This window comes from Stenella coeruleoalba (assembly GCF_951394435.1).
Source record: "Stenella coeruleoalba genome assembly, chromosome: 4".
Classification (NCBI taxonomy): domain Eukaryota; kingdom Metazoa; phylum Chordata; class Mammalia; order Artiodactyla; family Delphinidae; genus Stenella; species Stenella coeruleoalba.
Genome location: NC_137149.1, coordinates 109,975,533 through 109,995,324, shown reverse-complemented (window position 1 = coordinate 109,995,324; position 19,792 = coordinate 109,975,533). Strand labels below are relative to the sequence as shown.

Below are 19,792 nucleotides of genomic sequence, written 5' to 3'. Positions count from 1 at the left end.
AATGAAATTGAAACTGTGATAAAAAAAAATCTTCCAACAAACAAAAGTCCAGGACCAGATGGCTTCACAGGCGAATTCTATCAAACATTTAGAGGAGAGCTGACACCTATCCTTCTCAAATTCTTCCAAAATATAGCAGAGGAAGGAACACTCTCAATCGCGTTCTGCAAGGCCACCATCACTCTGATACCAAAACCAGACAAAGATGTCACACATAAAAAGAAAACTACGAGGACTTCCGGGAAGATGGCGGAAGAGTAAGACACGGAGATCACCTTCCTCCCCACAGATACACCAGAAATACATCTACGCGTGGAACAACTCCTACGGAGCACCTACTGAATGCTGGCAGAAGACCTCAGACCTCCCAAAAGGCAAGGAACCCCCCACGTACCTGGTTAGGGCAAAAGAAAAAAACAGAGACAAAAGGATAGGGACGGGTCCTGCACCAGCGGGAGAGAGCTGTGAAGGAGGAAAAGTATCCACACACTAGGAAGCCCCTTCGCGGGCGGAGACTTCGGGTGGCGGAGTGGGGGAGCTTCGAAGGTGGAGACTGCGGGTGGCGGAGACTGCGGGTGGCGGAGACTGCGGGTGGCGGAGAGGGGGAGCTTGGGAGCCGCGGAGGAGAGCACAGCAACAGGGGTGTGGAGGGCAAAGCGGAGAGATTCCAGCGCAGAGGATCGGGCCGACCGGCACTCACCAACCGAGAGGCTTGTCTGCTCGCCCGCCGGGGCAGGCGGGGCTGGGAGCTGAGGCTCAGGCTTCGGTCGGAGCGCCAGGAGAGGACTGAGGTTGGCGGCGTGAACACAGCCTGCAGGGCGTTAGTGCACCGTGGCTAGCCGGGAGGGAGTCCGGGGAAAAGTCTGCACCTGCTGAAGAGGCAAGAGACTTTTTCTTCCCTCTTTGTTTCCTGGTGCACGAGGAGAGGGGATTAAGAACGCTGCTTAAAGGAGCTCCAGAGACGGGCGCGAGCCGCGGCTAAAAGTGCGGAGCCAAGAGACAGACATGAGACGCTAAGGCCGCTGCTGCCGCCACCAAGAAACCTGTGTGCGAACACAGGTCACTATACACACCGCCTTCCGGGGAGCCTGTGCAGCCCGCCACTGTTAGAGTCCCGGGATCCAGGGACAACTCCCCCGGGAGAACGCACGGCGCGCCTCAGGCTAGCAACGTCATGCCGGCCTCTGCCGCCGCAGGCCCGCCCCACACTCCGTGACCCTCCCTACCCCCCCGGCCTGAGTGAGCCAGAGCCTCCGAATCAGCGGCTCCTTTAACCCCGTCCTGTCTGAGCAAAGAACAGACGCCCTCCCGCGACCTACACGCACAGGCGGGGCCAAATCCAAAGCTGAGCCCCTGGGAGCTGTGAGAACAAAGAAGAGAAAGGGAAATCTCTCCCAGCAGCCTCAGAAGCAGCAGATTAAAGCTCCACAATCAACTTGATGTACCCTGCATCTGTGGAATACATGAATAGACAACGAATCATCCCAAATTAAGGAGCCCTGTGGATGAAAGGCTCTTGGTGCTGCAGCCAGGAGTCAGTGCTGTGCCTCTGAGGTGGGAGAGCCAACTTCAGGACACTGGTCCACAAGAGACCTCCCAGCTCCACATAATATCAAACGGAGAAAATCTCCCAGAGATCTCCATCTCAACACCAGCACCCAGCTTCACTCAACGACCAGCAAGCTACAGTGCTGGACATCCTATGCCAAACAACTAGCAACACAGGAACACAACCCCACCCATTAGCAGAGAGGCTGCCCAAAATCATAATAAGTCTACAGACACCCCAAAACACACCACCAGACGTGGACCTGCCCACCAGAAAGACAAGATCCAGCCTCATCCACCAGAACACAGGCACTAGTACCCTCCACCAGGAAGCCTACACAACCCACTGAACCAACCTTAGCCACTGGAGACAGACACAAAAAACAACAGGAACTACGAACCTGCAGCCTGCAAAAAGGAGACCCCAAACACAGTAAGATAAGCAAAATGAAAAGACAGAAAAACACACAGCAGATGAAGGAGCAAGATAAAAACCCACCAGACCTAACAAATGAAGAGGAAATAGGCAGTCTACCTGAAAAAGAATTCAGAATAATGATAGTAAAGATGATCCAAAATCTTGGAAATAGAATAGACAAAATGCAAGAATCAGTTAACAAGGACCTAGAAGAACTAAAGATGAAACAAACAATGATGAACAACACAATAAATGAAATGAAAAATACTCTAGATGGGATCAATAGCAGAATAACTGAGGCAGAAGAACGGTAAAGTGACCTGGAAGATAAAATAGTGGAAATAACTACTGCAGAGCAGAATAAAGAAAAAAGAATGAAAAGAACTGAGGACAGTCTCAGAGACCTCTGGGACAACATTAAACTCACCAACATTCGAATTATAGGGGTTCCAGAAGAAGAAGAGAAAAAGAAAGGGACTGAGAAAATACTTGAAGAGATTATAGTTGAAAACTTCCCTAATATGGGAAAGGAAATAGTTAATCAAGTCCAGGAAGCACAGAGAGTCCCATACAGGATAAATCCAAGGAGAAATACACCAAGACACATATTAATCAAACTGTCAAAAATTAAATACAAAGAAAACATATTAAAAGCAGCAAGGGAAAAACAACAAATAACACACAAGGGAATCCCCATAAGGTTAACAGCTGATCTTTCAGCAGAAACTCTGCAAGCCAGAAGGGAGTGGCAGGACATATTGAAAGTGTTGAAGGAGAAAAACCTGCAACCAAGATTACTCTACCCAGCAAGGATCTCATTCAGATTTGATGGAGAAATTAAAACCTTTATAGACAAGCAAAAGCTGAGAGAGTTCAGCACCACCAAACCAGCTCTACAACAACTGCTAAAGGAACTTCTCTAGGCAAGAAACACAAAAGAAGGAAAAGACCTACAATATCGAACCCAAAACAATTAAGAAAATAGGAATGGGAACACACATATCAATAATTACCTTAAATGTAAATGGACTAAATGCTCCCACCAAAAGACACAGATTGGCCGAATGGATACAAAAACAAGACTCATATATTTGCTGTCTACAAGAGACCCACTTCAGGCCTAGAGACACATACAGACTGAAAGTAACGGGATGGAAAAAGGTATTTCATGCAAATGGAAACCAAAAGAAAGCTGGAGTAGCAATTCTCATATCAGACAAAATAGACTTTAAAATAAAGACTATTAGAAGAGACAAAGAAGGACACTACATAATGATCAAGGGATCGATCCAAGAAGAAGATATAACAATTGTAAATATTTATGCACCCAACATAGGAGCACCTCAATACATAAGGCAAATACTGACAGCCATAAAAGGGGAAATCAACAGTAACACATTCATAGTAGGGGACTTTAACACCCCACTTTCACCAATGGACAGATCATCCAAAATGAAAATAAATAAGGAAACACAAGCTTTAAATGATACATTAAAGAAGATGGAGTTAATTGATATTTATAGGACATTCCATCCAAAAACAACAGAATACACATTTTTCTCAAGTGCTCATGGAACATTCTCCAGGATAGATCATATTTTGGGTCACAAATCAAGCCTTGGTAAATTTAGGAAAATTGAAATTGTATCAAGTATCTTTTCTGACCACAACGCCATGAGACTAGATATCAATTACAGGAAAAGATCTGTAAAAAATACAAACACATGGAGGCTAAACAATACACTACTTAATAATGAAGTGATCACTGAAGAAATCAAAGAGGAAATCAAAAAATACCTAGAAACAAATGACAATGGAGACACGACGAATCAAAATCTATGGGATGCAGCAAAAGCAGTTCTAAGAGAGAAGTTTATAGCAATACAATCCTACCTTAAGAAACAGGAAACATCTCGAATAAACAACCTAACCTTGCACCTAAAGCAATTAGAGAAAGAACAAAAAACCCCAAAGTTAGCAGAAGGAAAGAAATCATAAAAATCAGATCAGAAATAAATGAAAAAGAAATGATAGCAAAGATCAATAAAACTAAAAGCTGGTTCTTTGAAAGGATAAACAAAATTGATAAACCATTAGCCAGACTCCTCAAGAAAAAAAGGGAGAAGATTCAAATCAATAGAATTAGAAAGGAAAAAGGAGAAGTAACAACTGACACTGCAGAAATACAAAAGATCATGAGAGATTACTACAAGCAACTCTATGCCAATAAAATGGACAACCTGGAAGAAATGGGCAAATTCTTAGAAAGGCACAACCTGCCAAGACTGAATCAGGAAGAAATAGAAAATATGAACAGACCAATCACAAGCACTGAAATTGAAACTGTGATTAAAAATCTTCCAACAAGCAAAAGCCCAGGACCATATGGCTTCACAGGCGAATTCTATCAAACATTTAGAGAAGAGCTATCACCTATCCTTCTCAAACTCTTCCAAAATATAGCAAAGGGAGGAACACTCCCAAACTCCTTCTACGAGGCCACCATCACCCTGATACCAAAACCAGACAAGGATGTCACAAAGAAAGAAAACTACAGGCCAATATCACTGATGAACACAGATGCAAAAATCCTCAATAAAATACCAGCAAGCAGAATCCAACAGCACATTAAACGGATCATACACCATGATCAAGTGGGGTTTATTCCAGGAATGCAAGGATTCTTCAATATATGCAAATCAATCAACGTGATACACCATATTAACAAATTGAAGGAGAAAAACCATATGATCATCTCAATAGATGCAGAGAAAGCTTTTGACAAAATTCCACACCCATTTATGATAAAAACCCTGCAGAAAGTAGGCATAGAGGGAACTTTCCTCATCATAATAAAGGCCATATATGACAAACCCACAGCCAACATTGTCCTCAATGGTGAAAAACTGAAAGCATTTCCACTAAGATCAGGAACAAGACAAGATTGCCCACTCTCACCACTCTTATTCAACATAGTTTTGGAGGTTTTAGCCACAGCAATCAGAGAAGAAAAGGAAATAAAAGGAATCCAAATCGGAAAAGAAGAAGTAAAGCTGTCACTGTTTGCAGATGACATGATACTATACATAGAGAATCCTAAAGATGCTACCAGAAAACTACTAGAGCTAATCAATGAATTTGGTAAAGTAGCAGGATACAAAATTAATGTACAGAAATCTCTGGCATTCCTATACACTAAGGATGAAAAATCTGAAAGTGAAATCAAGAAAACACTCCCATTTACCATTGCAACAAAAAGAATAAAATATCTAGGAAGGTTCCTTAAAAAGGAATTTTTTAAGGTTCCTTAAAAAACTACAAATAGAACTACCCATAGTTCTATTATAGACCCAGCAATCATAGTTCTATCAATCAATGTGATACACCAAAATCAGAGAAGGAAAAGAAATAAAAGAAATATAAATCAGAAAAGAAGAAGTAAAAGTGTCACTCTTTGCAGATGACATGATACTATACATAGAGAATCCTAAGGATGCTACCAGAAAACTACTAGAACTAAACAATGAATTTGGTAAAGTAACAGGTTACACAATTAATGTACAGAAATCTCTTGCATTCCTATACATTAATGATGAAAAAACTGAAAGAGAAATTAAGGAAGCAATCCCATTTATCACTGCAACAAAAAGAATAAAATACCTAGGAATAAACCTTCCTAAGGACACAAAAGAACCGTATGCAGAAAACTATAAGACACTGATGAAAGAAATTAAAGACGATACAGACAGATGGAGAGATAAACCATGTACTTGGAGGGGAAGAATCAACATTGTTAAAATTACTATATTACCCAAAGCAATCTACAGATTCAGTGCAATCCTTGTCAAGCTACCAATGGCATTTATCATAGAACTAGAACAAAAATTTTTACAATTTGCTTGGAAACACAAAAGACCCTGAACAGCCAAAGCAATATTGAGAAAGAAAAACGGAGCTGGAGGAATCAGGCTCCCTGACTTCGGACTATACTACAAAGCTACAGTAATCAAGATAGTATGGTACTGGCACAAAAACAGAAATATAGATCAATGGAATGGAATAGAAAGCACACAGTTAAACCCACACACATACGGTCACCTTATCTTAGACAAAGGAGGCAAGAATATACAATGGAGAAAAGACAGCCTCTTCAATAAGTGGTTCTGGGAAAACTGGACATCTACATGTAAAAGAATGAAATTAGAACACTCCCTAACACTGTATACAAAAATAAACTCAAAATGGATTAAAGACCTAAATGTAAGGCCAGACACTATTAAACTCTTAGAGGAAAACATAGGCAGAACACTCTATGACATAAATCACAGCAAGATCCTTTTTGACCCACCTCCTAGAGAAATGGAAATAAAAACAAAAATAAACAAATGGGACCTAATGAAACTTAAAACCTTTTGCACAGCAAAGGAAACCATAAACAAGACGAAAAGACAGCATTCAGAATGGGAGAAAATATTTGCAAATGAAGCAACAGACAAAGCATTAATCTCCAAAATATACAAGCAGCTCAATATCAAAAAAAAAAAAATAACCCAATCCAAAAATGGGCAGAAGGCTTAAATAGACCTTTCTCCAAAGAAGATATACAGATTGCCAACAAACACAGGAAAGGATGCTCAATATCACTAATCATTAGAGAAATGCAAATCAAAACCACCATGAGGTATCACCTCACACTGGTCAGAATGGCCATCATCAAAAAATCTACAAACAATAAATGTTGGCGAGGGTGTGGAGAAATGGGAACCCTCTTGCACTGTTGGTGGAATGTAAATTGATACAGCCACTATGGAGAACATTATGGAGGTTCCAAAAAACTAAAAATAGAACTACCGTACAACCCAGCAATCCCACTACTGGGCATATACCCTGAGAAAACCATAATTCAAAAAGAGGCATGGGGCTTCCCTGGTGGTGCAGTGGTTAAGAATCCGCCTGCCAATGCAGAAGACACAGGTTTGAGCCTTGGTCCGGGAAGATCACACATGTCTCAGAGCAGCAAAGCCCATGTGCCACAACTACTGAGCCTGCGTTCTAGAGCCCGTGAGCCACAACGACTGAAGCCTGTGCGCCTAGAGTCCATGCTCCATAAGAAGAGGAGCCACCACAGTGAGAAGCATGCACACTGCAACAAAGAGTAGCCCCTGCTCGCTGCATTTAGTGAGAGCCCATGCACAGCAGCAAAGACCCAATGCAGCCTATAAATTAATTAATTAATTAATTAATAAAAAGAGTCACGTACCACAGTGTTCACTGCAACACTATTTGTAATAGCCAGGACATGGGAGCAACCTAAATGTCCATCAAGAGATGAATGGATAAAGAAGATGTGGCACATGTATACAATGGAATATTACTTGGCCATAAAAAGAAACGAACTTGAGTTATTTATAGTGAGGTGGATGGACCTAGAGTCTGTCATACGGAGTGAATTAAGTCAGAAAGAGAAAGACAAATACCATATGCTAACACATATATATGAAATCTGACAGAAAAAAAAAGGTTCTGATGAACCTAGGTACAGGACAGGAATAAAGATGCAGAGGTAGAGAATGGACTTGAGGACACGGGGAGGGGGAAGGGTAAGCTGGGACAAAGTGAAAGAGTGGCATGGACATATATACACTACCAAATGTAAAATAGATAGCTAGTGGGAAGCAGCTGCATAGCACAGGGAGATCAGCTCGGTGTTTTGTGACCACCTAGAGGGGTGGGATAGGGAGGGTGGGAGGGAGGCTCAAGAGGGATGGGATATGCGGATATATGTATACATATAGCTGATTCACTTTGTTATATAGCAGAAACTAACACAACATTGTAAAGCAATTATATGCCAATAAAAATGTTAAAAACAAACAAGGAAGGGAGAATAGACAAATCTCCCAGAAATACAGAATTTTAAATAATTTATGTAGGTACACCTCCCCCAAGGAGATAGAGCATAATTCCCCACCCCTTAAGTGTGGGTTTGCATAGCAACTTTCTTTCAAAATGTATAGTATGAAAAGGAGGGAAAAAACTAACTTCACAGTGGAAAAACCTGACAAAACTACCTCAGCCAGTTAATATCAAAGTTAACATCATCAGTGGTGTCCTGTTGATAGCACGTACCCCTAAAATGATGTGATGAGATTGGCACCTTACCTCTAGGGTTTTCCTCTCAAAACCCCACAACTCCAGTCTAACCATGAGAAAAACATTAGACAAAAATTGAGACCCATTGTACAAAATACAAAAATTGAGGCAGATTCTCCTCAAAAGTGTCAAGATCATCAAAAACAAGGAATGTTTGAGAAACTATTGCAGTTTAGAGGAGCCTAAGGAAACATGATGACTAAAGGTAATACACCAGCTAGATGGGATCCTGGAACAGCAAAGGAACATTAGGTAAAAACTGGGGAATCTAAATAAAGGATAGGATTTGATTAATAATCTATCAACATTGGTTCGTGGTCACAAACCTAACACAGTAAGATGTTAACCAATAAGGGAACTGGTGCAAGTTATATGGGAACTCTCTATACTATCTTTGCAACTTTTCTGTAAATCTAAAATGATTCTAAAATTAGACCTTTATTAAAATTTAAAAAGTAGATTGAGAAAATTTAACCCTATTTTTTGTCTGTCCCTTATAGGTGAAGAGCTCTTTTTTTTCTTTCCTTTTTCCTGTGGTCTCTCTCCTGACCTCGTGAAGAGCTCTTACTGAAGCAACTAAAACCAGCTCTACACCTCTTCAGCTTGAGTGCTTCTCCACTTTTTGCAATTGAAATATGATTGGTATGTTTAATCACAATCAATGGGGTAAAAAAAAATTGAACTTTGATTTATTTTAAAGGAGTGTTGTCCCTTAGTTTTTCTAAATGGTCCAGCTTAGTTTCTCCTTGCTATTAAATTTTCTGGCTTATAAATTTTGTATTACATTTAAAATATAAACCAAATAAAAGATTTTACTAACATGAATCTTTATGCTTCTTTGCTCTCAATAAAATGTCCTTACGTCATTAGTCAATTTCAGGGGTCAATCTCATAATTTGGTTCTCGTAGTTTGGTTTCCTAACAGGAGATTTCGGTCCACAGCTACTCAGCTCTCTTTCCTCTAAGAAGTTTAAGAGATAGAGAAAACGGCTACAGACAACTATTCTAAGACACTTATGGTACATTTAGCCAACACTTTTGCTCCTTTTCACGTAATCTATAAGCATTATCAATGCTGACAAAGCAACAATGCGCTATGCTCTGCTTCCCAACTGCATACCTGATGGTTTCATTGTTGTGTTATTGATTTTCTTTCTCTTTTGGATATGAAGTATCAGAGCAAGTAATAAAAATTCAATTCAATATGATTCAATTTTGGTTAAATATTGATGCATAAATGTATGAAGAAACTATTTTTTTCACATTTCTCAACCTGTTTGATCCTCTGCAACATTGTACCCTGATGAAAATCTCACTTCCTAATTTCCTTTCGTTCTCCTCCTACACTTCTGAGTCCATTTCATTTGTTGGGGTGGGGGGTTGAGGGAGGCAAAACTATCTTCTATAATTAGATATTTCACTATAAGTATATTGTGAAATTTCAGTGAGATAAAATGTAAAAGCACCTGGAACTTAAGACGCATTCAACAAACTTGAGTGTTTTGCCCTTCTTTACTTGCCTTATAGATGTAGGTACTTTGCAATGTTCTTTCCTGGGTCCACTCCTTTTACAACTCATGTTCTTCTTAGAGTCCTCTACTCCCGTGTCTTCAAACGCCCCTATACACCAAGGAAGACTGTATTCCCAGTTTCTCCCTTACTATTGATCTTCAGAATGTCTCTTCAGCTGCCTACTAAACAAGTCCATATGGATGTGCCCTACCCCTTCTCTACACAACAGGTCAAAAGATATTACCACTCAGTTGTTTAAGGTGAGAAATCTAGATATCAGTGAAACCTGAACTGTCTCAGCATACCATTCTCCCTTCTCACATCTAATCCAACACCAACTTCTGTCACTTAAACTCCACTTAATACCCCCAATGGATGATCTATTTTGTTTGTTGCTGTATCTGTGGTGCCTAGAAGAATGCCTGACACCTAGTAGATACATACTGAAATCATTTATTGAATGAATTAATCTGTCCTCTCTTCTTTGTCTGCACTGCCATGGATGTAGTCCAAGCCCTAATTATGTCTTTGGAGACTCACATTCATAGCTCCTGAATTAGTGTCTCTGCCTCTAGTAACTCCAGCTCCCATTGCCTTCTCTCCAGTCCATCCTATACACAGCTTGCCATGAGTAAACTGTAAACATCCTAAAAAAATTTGCCTGGTGCTTCACAATATAACCTTAATCTACCTCGTTAGCCTATTCTCCCACTATTTTTTCACTCTACAAATTCCCTATTTTCCCTACTTTGAACACACATACTTTTTTCAAATTTCAAATTCCAGCTCTTCATTGTTATATATATAGGAAAGAAACTGACTTTTGTATATTAACCTTGTATCCAGCAACTTTGCTATAACTGCTTATTAGTTGCTGGAAATTTTTTTTTTGTTTTTGATTCCTTGGGATTTTCTACATAATCGTGTCAACTTTGAATATAGTTTTATTTCTTCCTTCCCAGTCTGTATTTAAAGTTTAATTTCCTTTTCTAGAGTTATTGCATTACCTAGGACTTCCAGTACAAAGTTTAATAGGAGTGGTGAGGGAATTCCCAGTGGTTAGGACTCCACACTTTCACTGCCAAGGGTGTGGGTTGGGGAATTAAGATCTGAAAAGTCATGAGGTAAGGCCAAAAAAAAAAAAGTGTGGTGAGAGCAAACAACTTCACTTTGTTCCTGATCTTAGGGGGAAAGAATCTAGCAATCTAGTTTCTCACCATTATGATGTTAGCTATAGGTTTTTTGTACACGTTCCTTATTAAATTGAGGAAGTTCCCCCTGTATTCCTAGTTTGCTGAAAGTTTTTATCATGAGTAGGTGTTGGATTTTGTAAAATGATTTTTCTGTACCTATTGATGTGATCAAATGATTTTTCTTCTTTAGCTTTTAGATGTGATGGATTACATTAACTGATTTTTGGATGTTGAGCCAATTTACACACCTGGAATAAATCCCACTTGGTCATGGTGTATACTTCTTTCTCTGTACTGCTGGACTTGATTCACCAATATTTTGTTAAGAATTTTTGCATCTATGTTCATGATAGATATTGGACTGCAGTTTTCCTTTCTTGTAATGTCTTTATCTGCTTTTGGTGGAAGGGTGATGCTTGCCTCATAGAATGGATTAAGAAATGTTCTCTGCTTCTATTTTCTGAAAGAGATTATAGAGAGTTGGTGTGATTTCTTCCTTATATGTTTCATAGAATTCACCAGTAAACCCATCTGGGCCTGGTGCTTTCTGTCATGGAAGGTTGTTAATTATTGATTAAAAATTTTTAATAGATATAGGCCTATTTAGATTATTTCTTCTTGTGAGGTTTTTGGTAATTATGTCTCTCAAAGAAATTGGTCCATTTCATCTAGGTTATCAAATCTGTCAGCACAGAGTTGTTCATATTATTCCTTAATTATCCTTCTATTCTTCATAGGATCTGTAGTGATGGCCCCCTTCATTCCTGATATTAGTAATTTGCCTTCTCTTTTTATCTTAGTCTGGCTAGAGTTACCAATTCTATTGATCTTGTCAAAGAACCAGACTTTGGTTTCATTGATTTTCTTTATCAACTTCCTGTTTTCAAGTTTCACTGATTTACACTCTATTATAATTTTTATTATTTCTTCCCTTCTTCTTACTTTGGATTTAATTTGCTTTTTTTCTAGTTTCCTAATGTGGAAGCTTAAATTATTGACCTTGGATCTTTATTCTTTCCTAAGATATGCACTGCTTTCACTGCAACCCACAAATTTTGATAAGTTGTATTTTCATTTTCATTTAGTTCAAAATATTTTTAAATTTCTCTTGAGATTTCTTTCTTTTCTTTCTTTTTTTTTTTGCGGTACACAGGCCTCTCACTGTTGTGGCCTCTCCCGTTGCGGAGCACAGGCTCCGGACGCGCAGGCCCAGCGGCCATGGCTCATGGACCTAGCCACTCCACGGCATCTTGCCAGACCGGGGCATGAACCCGCGTCCCCTGCATCAGCAGGCGGACTCTCAAACACTGCACCACCAGGGAAGCCCGAGATTTCTTCTTTAATCCATATGTTATTTAGAAGTATTTTGTTTATTTTTTATTTATTGGCTGTGTCAGGTCTTAGTTGCAGCATGTGGGATATTTGTTGCGGTATGGAGGATCTTTCGTTGCGGCACGAGGGCTCTTCACTGTGGCTCACAGGCATCTCTCAAGTTGTGGCACACAGGCTCCAGGGTTTGTGGGCTCTGTAGTTTGTGGCATGCGGACTCTCTAGTTGAGGCACATGGGCTTAGCTGCCCCACAGCATGTGGGATCTTAGTTCCCCGACCAAGGATCAAACCCACATCCCCTGCATTGGAAGGCAGATTCTTTACCACTGGACCACCAGGGAAGTCCTGAAGCATGTTGTTTAATCTCCAAGTTTTGAGGGAATTTCCAGGTATCTTTCTGTTATTGATTTTCAGTTTCATTTCACTGTGGTCTAAAAGCATACATTTTAGGATATCTATTTTTTTTTTAACTTGTTAAGGTGTGTTTTATGGCCCAAGATGTGGTCTACCTTCATGAATGTTCTATGTGAGCTTGAATGTACTCTGCTGTTGTTGGATGAAGTGGTTTAGAAATAACAATTAGATCCAATTGATTGATGGTGCTGTTGAGTTCAACTATGTCCTTACTACTTTTCTGCCTGCTGAATCTGTCCATTGCTGATAGACGGGTATTGAAATCTCCAAATATAGTAGTGGCCTCGCCTACTTCTTCTTGCAGTTCTATCAGTTTGGGCCACATGTATTTTGACACTCTATTGTTGATGCTCTGATTTTAACTGAGCAGTTTATGATTACATTTTCTCCATCCTCTTAGCTATCAAGTATATTTTTAAAAATTTTACAGTTCCGAAACTTCAATTTGTCTGCTTACATTACCCATCTGTCCTTGCATGTTGTCTACTTTTTCCATGAGAGCCGTTAGCAACTTAAACATAGCTGTTTTAAATTTCTATTCTGTTCTGAGAATTTCAACATCCCTGCCATATCTGAGTCTGGCTCTCATGCTTGATTTGTCTCTTCAAATTGTGCTTTTTCTTGCCTTTGATCACCCTTTGTAACTTTTTGGTTGGAGGCCAGACATGATGTATCAGGAAATAGGAACTGAGGCAATTAGTCTTTTAGTAGAAGGTTTTATGTTAATCTAGATAGGAGCTAGGCAGTACTTAACATTTTCTGTAGCTCTAAGTGGCAGAGGCTTGTTTCCTCTGTTTTCCTTGTTGTTTTGTCTTCTTCCCTGTTGTGTTTTTTCCCTAAGAATTCTTTGTTAAAGAGTCTGTCTTGGAGCTCTCAGTCATACTGAACAGATACTACACTGGAACTCTGTTGTCATGGTGGTAGGGTATTTGGGAAGCATTCAATAATCTTATATCTCTGTCTTTTATTTGGCCTGGGTCCCTGGGCTGTGATTTTCAGAAGTATTTCTTAGACATTTTTTTCTCTTCTCCCATGATATAAGAAGGCTAAAGGGGGCTGAGATTGTCTAACTTGCTTTTCCTCAGGTGAGATAAGGCTCTGGTAGAGTAATTTCCTTCAGAGGGCAGGACTTTGTCATGGAAAATGATATGGGTGTATTTCAAAATAGTTATCTTCTCCTCCCCTGAAACACAAGGGGATCCCTGATCTTAATCATGAGAACTTGGTGGGGTTCCTGGGGATAAATCCTATAAAGTGTGGAGGTTCTCCTAAGAGTGGGGTTTTTAACTGTCAAGGCAGTTAGCATCCAGTAACTTGTCAAAGTTACCATTTCACTGTTCATATCAGTTACTGGCCCAAGCAGGTCTGCTCCTGGTAAGCTGATCTCTAATGTGATTCTATCTGGCTGTTTCTCCAGTTTGGGAGTGGTGGTTTGCCCTATGACCTCAATTCTCCTTCAGATCTAATAAAAGGCATTGATTTTTCTGCCTGTTCAGCCTTTTTCTTATGATTCCATTTTCTCCATCCTCTCTTAGCATATCAACTATATTTTTTAAAATTTTATAGTTCTGAAATTTCAATCTGTCTGCTTACATTATCCATCTGTCCTTGCATGTTGTGGGATATGTCTTGCTGTGAGGATGGAGTGATGACTTCAGCTCCTTATATGCTGGAGCTGAAACTGGTAATTGCCTACAAACTCTTTTATTTTTTATTATTTTTATTTATTTATTTTTTTTTGTGGTACGTGGGCCTCTCACGGTTGTGGCCTCTCCCATTGCGGAGCACAGGCTCCAGACGCGCAGGCTCAGCGGCCATGGCTCACGGGCCCAGCCTCTTCGCGGCATGTGGGATCCTCCCAGACCAGGGCACGAACCTGCATCCCCTGCATCGGCAGATGGACTCTCAACCACTGCTCCACCAAGGAAGCTCCCAAACTCTTTTTTAAAAGTTCTTCCCTGTTTTCACTATAAAGCAAGGCTGAAATAATCCTGAGGAGTCTTCCCTGATCTCTCTCTGCTAAGTGAAAAGCTCCTGCCTATGTACTCTAGTACTTGGTACAACTACAAGTATTTCATATATTGACTCTTAGCTCTGTGACTCTGTGAATGCCTGGAGAACAGGCTTTTTGGCTTATCTTTGCATTTCTTGCATATGGTATAAATAAGTGTCTGCTTAATTGAAAGGAAAAAGGAACAAAACACTGTTCACTAATTAAAAACAAAGTACTACTTTTATTTGGCTCACTTCTCCATTTATTAGATAACCACATGTGGAGAGGCACAAAGCACTTAAGTTTTACATAACTACAAAGTTATCACAAATCCCAAACTTTTTAGCCACAGATACTTCACTTACTCTGTTTAAAGAAAAAGCTTTCAAAACATCTGAGTTAGCCTGATACAGAGACCCTGAATAAATGGGAACTACATATTTTTAAATGCTTGTACTTCCTGCTCTAATAATGTCTTCTTTAAATTGAATCCAGCATAAAAGGGATTGAAATATGTAAGGTCATGATGCAAATGCTTTTGAGAGATAGTGAAATTAAACTGTACAACATGGAAAAAGATGTAATGTGCACAGAAGGTCTGCAAGGATTCACTGAGCCATCTGGGCTTCCATGGCTTGTGCTGTCCATTCTGGTGCTGTCTGACTGATTTTCTCCAAAAGGTTATTCACTTGGAAACAAAGCGATTGGATCTGTTTGTCCCATGTTGGCAGGGCTTCTCGTGCTAAAGAAAAAAGGAATAATGTACAAAGTTGAAATTACTCCTTTGCAACCACAGTGAATGTTGAGTTAGAAGATAAATACAGTAACATTGATTTTTAAAAGTTTACTCCAAAAATCTTAGTTAATGAAATTAAGCTAATTAAAAAATAGTTAAGAAAAGTACCCCAATCACTGGTACAAAGTATAAACAAAACAAAACAAAAAACACAAAATAAAACCAAACCACCTCAACTGCAGCAGTCAGACAGACAACTTCACTGAGGCCACCTGTTCCCTCACCAATGTCTACTGCTTCGTAAGACACTGCCACCAACTGGGGAAAGTGAAACTTGAAAACACTACGATCAGTGAAAGAAGCTGAAAGGTCACATATTGTATGGTTTCATTCATATCAAATATCCAGAACAGGTAAATCCATAGAGACAGAATAGAAATTGGTTGCCAGGGGTTGGGGAGAGAGGTATGAGGAGCAATTGCTTAAGGGGCATGGGATTTCCTTTTGGGAAGATGAAAATGTTCTGGAACTAGGTAGAGATGGTGGTTGCATAACACTGCAAACATACTAAATGTTACTGAATTTTTCACTTTTAAATGATTAATTTCATGTTATGTGAACTTCAACTCAATTAAAAAATAGTAGTGGAGGAATAGGTATTCCTTTATTAACAGTAAAATTTACTATAAATTTATTACCTAATATTGTTACAGATCAATGGAACCAAATAGAGTACAGAAATAGATCCGAACATATATGTGGAACCTAATATACGCCAAAGATCAGAAAGGATATTTTATTTAATGAAAGATATCTGCATAATTGGCAATCCATCTTAAAACAAATAACTAGACCATGCCTTAAAATTATACTCAAAAATGAACTGCAGACAGATTAAATTTCTAAATATAAAACAATAAATAAAATATTAGAAGAAATTTTAGGAAAATATTAATTTTATCCCAAAATGAGGGAGACTTTCTTTTTTTTTTAACATCTTTATTGGAGTATAATTGCTTTACAATGGTGTGTTAGTTTCTGCTTTATAACAAAGTGAATCAGCGATACATATATCCCCATATCCCCTCCCTCTTGCGTCTCCCTCCCACCCTCCCTATCCCACCCCTCTAGGTGGGAGGGAGACTTTCCTAATCAACACAGAAAACACAAAAGCCATAAAATTAAAAATGGACATATTTGGCTGCAAAAGAGCTTTTAAATGTGTTTATGGCATGCATTGCGTTACAGAAACACAACTGACAGAAAGAGAAAAATATCTGTAACAGATAGGAAAGGTGTGGAGGGGGAATGAAGGAAATAGACAAGAAAAACTAACATGAATTCACAGAAAAGGAAATACTAATGGCCAATACATGGAAAGATATTAAACTTCACTAGTGCCAAGGAAATGCACAATAAAACAATAACATAGTATTTTCCCCTCAACAATTGGCAAAAGATAAAAAGAAGAAGAATATCCAGATCTTAAATATTCATTCTCTCATATTGGTGGAAGTGTAAATGGCTACACCTTTCTGGAAAGCAAACTGGCAGTAGCTATTAAGAATCAAAATATGTATATCCTCTGATGCAAAGTATGCAACTTCTGAGACTCTGTTCTATAGAACTAAGTGTCCCAGTATATAAAGATACGCACAAGGAAACCACCTGAATGTCCATCAACAGGTGAATAGTTGAACTCCACGAAATACTATGCAGCTATTAAAACAAATAAATTAGATTTATATCTAGTGACTTGCAAATATATTCACGGTACATTAACTTAAAAAAAAAAAAACCACTTTGGGACTTCCCTGGTGGTCCAGTGGCTAAGACTCTGAGCTTCCACTGCAGGGGGCATGGGCTAGATCCCTGGTCGGGGAAGTTCCACGTGCCAAGCAGTGTGGCCAAAAAACCCCCCAAACAAACAAACAAACAAAAAACAAAAAACACTTCATAGAACACTATGTACTTTAAAGTATAATGCCACTTTAAAAAATCTCTACATGTTTTTACTTATCTATATAAGCATGTAGAAAGGCACACGAGACTTTAGACTGACATTAGTTATGCCAGGCAGCTGGGATCAGAAGAATGCAGGTGAAAGTGGAAAGACATTACGGACTCTTCCTTTATTCATCCTTGTAATGTTTTACTTCTTATTATGAGCAGATTTACCATTGTAGTTTTTAAATCTAAGAAAATTAGAAAGTAAAATATCCCATATTCTATCAAGTTGGTATACGTTAATTTAAATTGTGTTTACTTTGTGACGCTTCTGCTATACTCTTCATCATACACTGTGTTTGCTCATTCAATAATTATTTATTTCCCACTTACAACGTGCAGGGCACTGGAAAAGATGTTGGATATACCATGGAGAACAAAAGACACTTAATATCTATCACTAGGAAGCTGAGCTTGGTTAACAGAAACAGACATTTAGACAAATTCAGAAATTCAGGGTGACAAGCATGTATGACTTAAAGCCATACCTAACCTGGGAAGTCAGGAAAATCATTATTGATTAACATTGTTCAAACTAAGACATGGGGACAAACAGAAGATGGCTGGAGAGGCTGCTTGTGGAGAGGGATGACTATTTTGGAATGTTTCAAGTGGGAAAGAATTTACAATGCTGGAAAAAACAAAAAGTCCTGTGAGCTGGATTGGAAAGAGAAAACCATAAAGGATCATGCAGGACCTTTTGGAGACTTTGTAGAATCTTACTCTACAAGCAATGGGGAAGCCATTCATCAGCATGTCAAGGAAGAGAGTCACATTTAATAATTTGGTTTTTATTTCTTTTTTCTGTTTGTTCACATTTTTAAAAGATCACAATCCCTCTGGCTCTACTAGGGCAACTGGACTAGAAAGGAGCTATTGTAGATGTGAGAAAAAAAGCTAAAAGGCTATTTCTTAAGCCCAGAAGGGGTTTCAGGGGTTCAGAACAGGCTGGTGACAGTAAGAAATGAAGAAAAGTACATGGATTCCAGTACACTACAAGGTAAAATTCGAAGGATTCTGGGCAGTGAAGAAGAGAAGGGGTCAAGGATAAGGAATGCTGGAGAAAGCGAACAGTGTAGTTTCTGGCTGGCTGGCTGTTTTGGGAGGCAGGCAGTGGAGGAGATAGTGAATTCAGTTCTGGGTATATTCATTCTGAGAAGCCCACGAAGCAATCAGGTGGGAAACACCTATTAATCAATTAGAGCTGCTGAACCTGGGACTCAGAAGGGAGATTTACACTAGAAATCTAAGCGCTGTCTGCATAGAGATGGTAACTGAATCAATGGGAATAGGTGAGATTACCTAGGGTAACAGTAGAGGAGAAAAAGGCCGAGGAGTATGTCCCAAGCAACCCCAATATTTAAATTTAAAGCACTATAGAATCTACAAAGACAACTGGGAAGAATACCTGGAGAAATAGGAGGAAAAACAGGAGAACAGGGTGAAGGAGATGACAGAAGTCAAGAAGGGGCGGGGGCACTCAAAAAGGAGTGAGTGATCAACCCTATTCAATATGTGGAAAAGTCAGGATGAAGCCTGAAAGATAAAAGGATTTTTGTTAAAATGGAAGAGACCTGACCATGTTTAAATATTGATAAAAAGAAGCCAACAGAGAAGAAAAGGATGAAAATAGACAAAATAATTGCTAAGCTCAGGTTCCTAAAAAAGATTTCTTTTGGAGCAGGGAGTGGCAGAGTTCAGAGAAGGGATCCAAAGTACAAGAGGAAGAACTGGAGAGAGAGATAGAAACCATCTCCCATAAAACACGGAAGAAGAAAAAGACAGAATTAGATCTATATTGAACAGAGAGTGAAGGAGGAGAAAAGTCAGAGGTTTAGGAAAATGAAATTTGAAATAGTCATTGCAGAGTAGGGAAAAAGTGGACTAGAGAAAAGTATCAAGAATCCCAGGCAGCGTCGAGAATTCAGGACCTTGAATTTTGCAGTGGTATCAATCTGTCTGGTGCTCTGACTCTTCTCCAGCAACGTTAGTTAGTTACTTAAGTACAGGCATGGAAAAGATGGAGAATGGGTTCATTCAAGGTGAAGTTTTGCTGGACAGCAGGAACAAAAAGTTCGCAGGCAAGTGTTCTGGGGCATCTGTAAAAGAAGTAACTGAATCATGAAAATGATTGAAATCCTGATTTCATGATTCACGATGAATCATGAAATCTAAGCTGGATAGGAAGAACAGTAAAGGTTAAAAAAGGGCTGAGCTGACTGAAAGAAAGTGAAAGCAAATAGACCAGAGGCTCCAGTGCAGTCAAGGAAGAGGTGAGGTAGAAGTACCTGAGAAAGACCACTAGAAAGGCTGGGAAAAGGTCATGGTCAGAGTGGGATACTTCAAATTAAAACTGTACAAGTGGAATGGTTCTGGGTAAGGTCCAGGGCATAAATGAGGTGGGAAGAAGGGCTGAGGAGGTATTAGACAATGAGAAAGACAAGAGATCTACTTACCTGTCTGTCTTCATCAGTTTAGTGAGCTGCTG

At 39.4% G+C, this 19,792-nt stretch overlaps 2 protein-coding genes across 3 annotated transcripts in view; one reads left to right on the top strand and one right to left on the bottom strand.

The window, feature by feature from the left end:
- PLAC8 (placenta associated 8) overlaps positions 1-8,936 on the top strand; it is a 37,896-nt gene extending 28,960 nt beyond the window's left edge. Inside the window, exon 5 of the mRNA XM_079919866.1 lies at positions 8,620-8,936. The gene's annotated coding sequence lies outside the window, so the exon portion shown is untranslated. The remainder of the gene's footprint in view (positions 1-8,619) is intronic.
- Positions 8,937-14,801: 5,865 nt separating this feature from the next.
- The window catches only part of COPS4 (COP9 signalosome subunit 4), a 36,960-nt gene continuing 31,969 nt past the window's right edge, over positions 14,802-19,792 (bottom strand). For both annotated transcript variants that reach the window (XM_079920654.1, XM_079920653.1), the window contains one exon: positions 14,802-15,303. In XM_079920654.1, coding sequence (XP_079776780.1) covers positions 15,247-15,303 — 57 coding nt within the window. In that variant the 3' untranslated portion in view covers positions 14,802-15,246. The remainder of the gene's footprint in view (positions 15,304-19,792) is intronic.